Here is an 8714-nt window from a genome sequence, read left to right on the forward strand (position 1 = left end):
TCAATCGAAGCCCATAGAAAAAGGAGATTAAAAAAAAAAAAAAAGAAAGAAACATGAAAGTAAATTCAATACAAATTTTGGATTGGTACCCCATGAGGTAAGTCTTTGATCTAAAAAATCTTTGTCTTAATTGACCTTGGAATAATTATTTGAGCCTGACACATCTTTTTCCCCCCCTCATAACTCTCTTAGTCATTCACTACATGACATGTCTAAAAGGTCCATTTTGATAAATGATTGATTGTTTATAATCTGAATTTTTTAATTTTTGGGACAAAATTACAAAACTCATTTACAATATGCTAAAATAGTCCTTAAGGACTTGCACGCTCAGGATTCTTTCAAAAAAGGACAACGCTTTGACAAGATTGTGGAGACCATCAACGAGATCAAATTCTTTGTACATAAACAAATTAAAATTGTCATACTTATCAATGAGGGAAATCTTTAAAATGATGTACCAAAATTGAGGCATTCAATATTCAACCGATATAATACTCCTACCCTTCATTCATATTCATATATTCTATAAAACAATTGCTCATTCATTTAATCCATTCTCTCTGCACTCATTAAAACTCCCATAATATGAGATAAATATTTCAACTTGATACTCTAAAGTTGGGGCAACACCACTGTTGTTCCATTCAAACATTGTGCCTTTCAAAATTATAACTTAGGGCAATCCTTTCACCATTTTCCCTAATCACATACACAATATTTTGTATATTCCAAAATAAGGGCATTTTCTTTGCCATTCATTCAAGGATTGAGTATATCTGAATTTCAAATTTAAGGAAACTCATTATCTTTGATTCTCCATATATCATCTGAATTGTTTTCATTATCCACATACCACATAAATAGGGCACCTCCCCCATCTTTCATTTTTGTATTCCTCAAACACTAATTTTGATGTTGTTTTTCCAATCACTCATTTCACCTCAACATCCTATCACTATCTTTCCATAATGGGGCACTTTTATCTTCCTTGTTGCTTAGCTCGTGGAGAATAGTTAGGTAACTCCGCTTTCTTTAGACTACGACAACTTTTTGTTAAGATCTAAATTAAAGCAATGTAATCGTTATGTGATTGAGGCAATTACCTTAGTTTTCAAAGCTTATGTTTTTCCATCTATCACCCAAATATTTCATCCTCCTTTTGAGGCACATCTTAACCAACTCTTTCAACCTTATTTTCGCTATCATGCCTGCTTAATTAAATAATGCTTCAAGGAAAGAGAATATAAGTGCATTGACATGATCTAACAATTCTTTGGAACATCTTCAATTAACATCTTTGACCAAAAAGAGTTGATTTTTTCTAAGTTGTCCTTGTCAAAAGAAAATATTACGGAGGTGAAAATTATTCGACGATTATAATAAAAAACTATAGTTGATCATATTTTTCTCAAGAGGCCATCATTCAATCATTGATGGAGACAACAATTATCAAGGTACACTAATTTGCAACAGTTGAGTGAAAATAACGATAAACATGACAAATTTGATTTTGCTTGATTTTGAGTTCAAATCTTGTTTTACATATTAAAGTTTTTCAAGGAAGTGATCAAGTCAAGAAATTTATTTCTTACACAAAAAAATCTTTTCTCCCCAAACAAGGTCATTGCATCCTCTTGTTCTAAAAAATGCATAATGATAACAAACAAAAAACTAAGATTAGGTGTGTATCTTGAGTTTTTGCATGAGTAGATAAATTATAGAGTGTATATCCATGCATCTTGCGTTAATCGTGTACGCATGATTCTAACATCATATCATTCATCTCACCTAATGCATCTAGGCATAACGTGAGACAATTCATGCACCTTGCATCATGCTCATATTTAAAGGTCTCATAATCTACTAATTATATGGCATGTTGTATGATCGCATCAAACCCAATGCTCGAATGAAACACAAATTATTGCCCAAATACCACTTAATCCATAAAATTTTGCATAAATCAACCAATAGACAATCTACTCAATGATTAACATAAGATTTGATCGTATTGGAGTAACCTTCAAGATGTACATCTTGTTTGATTATGACTAATACTTTATTTGAGTTGTGGTAACTTACTAAAGATACATCATGTTTGGTTATCACAAGCAAAATTTATGGATAAATTTAGTTGTGGCAACAAAAACTAGTCCTATATTTCCAAGGTATGATATGTGACATATATCCTACCTGACATCCTTTAAAATCTCAAAAGGTCCAATTTTCCATTGGCAACTGAAACACTAAGACCTATAGTCTAATGTTCATTGGCACTCCAAAATCCAACATAGGCACCTCAAAGTCCAATCTCCATTGGCACTCCAAAGCCCAACATAGGAACCTCAAAGTCCAATCTCCATTGACACTCCAAAGCCAAACATAGAAACCTCAAATTCCAATCTTCATTGGCACTCCAAAGCCCAACATAGGCACCTTAAAGTCCAATCACCATTATCACACCAAAACCCAATATTATTGGCACAAAAAAGGGTCAAATTTTCATTGGCATCTTAATTACTAAGTTTAATCTTCACTAGCACCTCAAGTCCAATGATTATTGACACTTCAAAGCCCAACATGGACACATCAAAATCCAATTTCCATTAGCACGCCAAATTCCAATATCCATTAACAAACAAAAAGTCCAATATTCATTAGCATCTTAAACAGTAATCCCAATCTTTATTGGCACATCATAGACCAAAGTTCATTGCCCCCCAAAGTTGCTTCATCGGCAAACATATAAAAAAAATGTCCAATTTTCATCGACATCTAAAACGCAAAGGCCAATATTCGTTGGCATCCAAAAGCCCAATGTCCATTGGCAATCCAAAGTCAAACTTTTATTGGCACTACAACACAATTTTCACTACCCATCGGCACTACAAAAGTCCAGGATTCACCAGTAAACAAAAAATTCCAATATCTATTGGCAACCAAGTCTCATTACCTACTAGGTAACGATCATTCACATTTTTTTCGATCTACGCATCGGTAACCAATCCGAAGACGATTATTTACTTCTTGTCAATCTATGCATCAATAACCAATTTGAAGACGGTCATTTACATTTTTTTCGATCTACGCATCGATAACCAATTCGAAGATGATTATTTGCTTCGTGTCAATCTACGCATCAATAACCAATCTGAAGACAATCATTTAAAATTTTTCGATCTACGCATCGGTAACCAAATTGAAGACGATCATTTATCTTCTTGTCGATCTACGCATTAGTAACCAATCTGAAGACGATCATTTATATTATTTTTTTCGATCTACGAATCGGTAACTAATTCGAAGACGATTATTTACCTTCTTGTTGATCTACGCATCAGTAACCAATCTGAAGACGATCATTTACATTTTTTTCGATCTACGCATCGGTAACCAATCCGAAGACGATTATTTATTTCTTGTCAATCTACACATCAGTAACCAATCTAGAGACGATCATTTACATTTTTTCAATCTATGCATCGGTAACCAAACCGAAGACGATCATTTATCTTCTTGTCGATCTACGCATTAGTAACCAATCTGAAGACGATCATTTATATTATTTTTTTTCGATCTACGCATCGATAACCAATCCGAAGACGATTATTTACCTTCTTGTTGATCTAGGCATCAGTAACCAATCTGAAGACGATCATTTACATTTTTTTCGATCTACGCATCGGTAACCAATCCGAAGACGATCATCTACATTTTTATAGATCTACGCACAATTAACCAATCTAGAGACGATCATTTACATTTTAGTTTGATCTACGCATTCGTAACCAACTTGAAAACGATCATTTTCATTCTTGTTGATCTGTAACCAACTCGAAGACGATAATTTTCATTCCTATTGATCTACGCACCAACAATAAATCTGAAGACGATAATTTCCATTCATAAATCGGTGATCAATTTGCTTTCGCATTTGCAATTTATCAGTTTTCACATTATACTCGTCTTTGCATTATTCTCATCGCTTTTAATTTTCTTGCGCCTACATTGTATTTGTCTTCTTATTTTACAACTTTCACATTCACAATTTGACGGACAAAATTTGGATTCTTATATTTGCTTATCTTTTACAATGATAATATTCATATTTTCTAGTAAAATATAATTAAAAAGGGGCAGCTGTAGTACCCCAATTTTGTCCGACCATTTAAAAAATATTTCAAAAAATAATATGTCATAACAAAGTCCTTAATTTTATATATTTAGATCACATTTTATTTTACCAAAAAAATTTTTTTAAAAAAATTAAAATTAAACTCTTAAATCTACTCCAATAATTGAGCCTACATACTCATTGATGTTTTAACAAAGTGTCCAATTTAAATCATAAAATATAAAAAGATAAATAAAAAGTAACAATAACTAACAAAACAAATAAAAATATTATTTTTGGTAGAAATAGTACATGTTTTCCTCCTCCACATTTTAAGCTTCCATGTTTCTCTTCTTTTGAATATTCACCAACTTTGCAGTCAATCAAACTTTGCAGTCAATCAAACTTTGCATTCCATCAAAAAATAGAAGTCTCATCTTCACCAACTTTGCACTCCACCAAAAAGTAGAAGTCTCATCGTCAATTGTCACTCTATAATTTATGTAAAACAATAGAAAAACCGGAACTCAATTTATCTACTAGACGCAACGATTCATCCTTGTAGCCTATAAATTGAGAACCAAAATTTAGTTTGAGGGGGGAGGGATTTTCCTAAAAAATGAGAATAGAGAAAATAGAGTTCTTCTTTGCATTTAAGATCAACAAAGAAAACCACGATCTTCTTAAAATGTAGAAAGTTAGAGAGAGCATGAGCCACACATCACCATCTTCATCATTATTTGCAATCCCTTGGGAAACCATCATCAAATCGACCTCCGCATATCACCACCACGAGCACTACCGTCAGAGAGTCCACACAGCTACCACCGTCAACTTCGACCATAGACGAACCACCACCGCAAGCAACTCCCCTTTCATGGCCTTTTTTTGTGAGTTTGTTCTCTCTCACTCTCTCCTCTCTTAATAGTGATGCTTATTTCTCTCTATGTGTATTTGTTTATTTAAAAAAAAAACATTTACAATAAATAAATATTAGATTAATTAGATGTGACATCTTTTTAATCTTTGAGTTGTTAAAACACAAGTTGTACCACTTGGTGACTTTAAAACTCAATTAAAAAATCGAAAATAATAAAAGATATTTTTAAACGGAATAACTAGATGAGACATCTCTTTACTCCTTGAGTTTTTGATACACAAGTTGTACAACTTGATAGTCTTAAAACTCATTTTTTTTTTCAAAATAATTATTCAAATCAAAGAAACTATTTCTTTTTTTTTTTCTTTCCGTCAAAACAACTCTTTTTTTTTTATCAACAACAAAACACAATTTCTGTAAAAGCAATCAACACATCCGTATTTTCTACCCAAGAACTACGTAGCTTTGATTTCTCCATCGCACCGGGAGATACGTAGGAGCAAGTTCACACTCTTGTCAAGCACACTAATAAAAACTTTCTTTTTTTTTCCACTCTTTTTAACACACTTCTATCTCAAAAATCACATTTATAAAAAACAATTTATATTTATATTTAATAATAAAGAAAAATAAATATATTTAAGTTGATATAATTTTACATAATTAATTAAAGGTAACTATATTTTAACGGATGTCGCAGGGTGCTAATATATTCCCTACGCATAATCGACTCCCGAACTCAAAATCTAGTTTCAAAGACCATGTTTACATTTATTAGGATTTTCCAATATTTTTCCTATTTTAAAATAAATTTTGGTGGCGACTCCATTAAATTTGATGAAAACTCAAAATTTTAGACCGCGACACTACGACATCTTGAAATCATTGAGATGTTTGGATATGATTTTATTCCTTTTGAACTTTCTAAACGCCATAGACCTATAATACAAGTCTTTCTACTCATTCGGTTCATCTACCTGATCCATAACATTCACCCTATTTATGGTTAGACATGATTTGTCAAAAATTCTACTTTCAATTTTTTTTTAATAATTCTCCGTTCTAAGTAGCACTTCTCTTAAAAAAATATTATAGAAATTTTTTAATGCATTTTAAAAGTTGATTGAAATTGTTTTGAAAATAGTAAAAGAAGTACAAATAATTGTTTTTTCAGTTTTTACGAGATTGTATTCTCTTTGGTTATTCTCTATCACAATTAAGAAAGAAAATGTATATAATCAAACGTCATTTCCACCACCCACATTCAAAATAAAATTTGAAAATAAAAAATAAAAATATTGTTAGAAAGTAAACAAACCCTTAACTTATGATAAAATAATATAATATTAGAACGAGAATTTTATAATCAATATATAAAAATTGATTATAGTTTAATTGTGTGCTAGGGTCGGCTTAATAATTTTTAATAGTAAGCGAAGCTAAAATAAATTTTAATATATATGATCTTTGTGTATTATATGTGGTTTTCTTTTTATAAAAAAAGATAATTAAAAAAAAAAATAGGTTTAAAGCGAAAACTTTAATATCTTTACTTTTTACACATGTTGGTATGCACTATTCTTAACTATTTATTTAAAATATATTAAAACACCCCAAAATAAATACCTTGACAAATCAATTTTAAAATAATTATGTCACGTTATTAATATTCTTATGTGGCATTTCCAAATAAATTTACATTCTCTTACCATTTTATTATCTACATCTCCCTATAACTACAAAAACCAACAATAAAAATGCATAACTTAATTGTATATCAAAAATTAAAATATTGATATTTAAATTAATAGCACATTTCTTTCGAGTTTTACAGTTTTATTCAAAACATGAAAAAGACATGGTAAAACAACAAAGAAGAGATAAAAACAACATAAAAACCTTCGAAATAATAGCACAAAGTAGCCACAATAATTTTTTTTTTTCCTAACCCTCTTTTTGCTGCTAAAATAAGATTTTAATAATTTAAAATTCGATTAAAAAATAAGTAGAATCTAACAATAATAATATTAACTAAAATCTAAAATAATTTTGTCAAAATGATTCATTTTTAATTAAAATTTATTAACCATTTAAATTCATGGGATCAATTACTCCCTTCACACAAGAAAATAAGATAACATTAATATAGTACATAGTGATAAAGACATTTGAGTAATTGAAATTCAAAGAGCAGTAGTGCCAATGAGTTTGGTCAAACCAAAAGTAACAGCCATAGCCATCCAACCACCAATAAGAACTCTAACACAAGACTTCATCATTGGAGTTTTTCCAAGCATTGCTCCTATTCCTCCAAACACCAACAGTGCCAAACTAACCACAGCAGCAACAACACTCATCCTAATCCTATGATCCTTTATAAATGCAGCTGCTAACAGTGGCATAACAGCACCAACAGAAAATGCTAATGCTGATGCAACTGCTGCTTGAAATGGATTTGGCAATTTCTCCCTTTCACTACTTTCTTCTTCATTATTATTATTAGCTTCTCTTTCTCTTTTGATTTGAGCTACTTCTATGTCATATTGTGTATAAACAGAGACAAATTCACCAATTGCCATGCTACAAGCACCAGCTACTAAACCAGCAAAACCAGCTAGAAGCATGACACTAATGTCTTGCTTTATAGCACCAACACCAATCATCAAAGATGCAACAGTGACTAAACCATCATTGGCTCCTAACATGGCTGCTCTAAGCCACTGTGCTCTTTGACTGTAGTCAATGTTGCTCTCTTTTTCAACACTACTAATTTTGTCTTTTTCAACATTATTGGCATGGATAGGAATCTCAATCTCAAAGGTGTTGTTAGGTGAAATTCCATTAGTTGTTGCTCCAAGGGAATCCATGGATAAAAAAAGAGGAAATATTGGAATATGATATTAAGAGCTTGTGGAGTACTCATGCTTCTAATGAAGGGTATTTATAGAGAAGGATATATAATCAACTTTGGTGAGTGCATGTATATTAATTGTCACTTATATTTATTAGTATTGACAAAGGAGAAGGTGGTGAGGAGGGCACTAGCTAAAAGTTGGTCACAATTTTCTTAATTAACAACTAGGGTTTGTGTTTAAAAATTCATTACACAAAAGTGGATCCAAATCTCAGATATATCATTAAACATTTTTTGGATTTAGTGTTTGTTTTATAGTTTCCATGAACTAGGGACATAAGTACACCTTCTTATTGAACAATTTAGTGTAGGTTTGTTTTTCTATTTGCATTGACAACAATTACACTGATTTATGATAATTTTGTGGAAACTATGTTCTATAATTTTTTTAAATTTTACTATGAAATCAAATATGCGGTGTTATGAACTTGAAGTTTCATAAAATAGTAAGAACAGTTTAATTTTAATCCTTTGATAGTATAAAAAATTTACAAATACAGTAAATTATAATTAATCATATGAGTAATTTTATTAACAATTTAACGATTATTATTGATTGACAGTACAAAAAAATTTGATACTAACATCTATATAAATTAAAATTCTAATAACAAATTGAAAATTGATAGATAAATATGAAAAAGGAAATGTGAGATAGTACTTAAAAAAGAAAAAGAATGATGAGTGGAGGAGTATATCCGAGCACTAATTAACATGAGGCATATTTAGTATTTGATAATTGATAATAGATTCAAATATTTAGAAAAAATGTTGAGAGAAAGACTGTGTGTGAATATAATATT

At 30.7% G+C, this 8714-nt stretch overlaps 1 protein-coding gene across 1 annotated transcript; it reads right to left on the bottom strand.

The window, feature by feature from the left end:
- Window positions 1-7055: 7055 nt before the first annotated feature.
- LOC101512428 (vacuolar iron transporter homolog 4-like) lies at window positions 7056-7908 on the bottom strand. The gene has a single exon (XM_004504699.4). The coding sequence runs from the start codon at window positions 7862-7864 to the stop codon at window positions 7181-7183; it is 684 nt and encodes a 227-aa protein (XP_004504756.1). The 5' UTR covers window positions 7865-7908; the 3' UTR covers window positions 7056-7180.
- Window positions 7909-8714: the final 806 nt, after the last annotated feature.

The sequence above is a fragment of the Cicer arietinum genome, chromosome 6 (assembly GCF_000331145.2).
Source record: "Cicer arietinum cultivar CDC Frontier isolate Library 1 chromosome 6, Cicar.CDCFrontier_v2.0, whole genome shotgun sequence".
In the NCBI taxonomy this organism is placed as follows: domain Eukaryota; kingdom Viridiplantae; phylum Streptophyta; class Magnoliopsida; order Fabales; family Fabaceae; genus Cicer; species Cicer arietinum.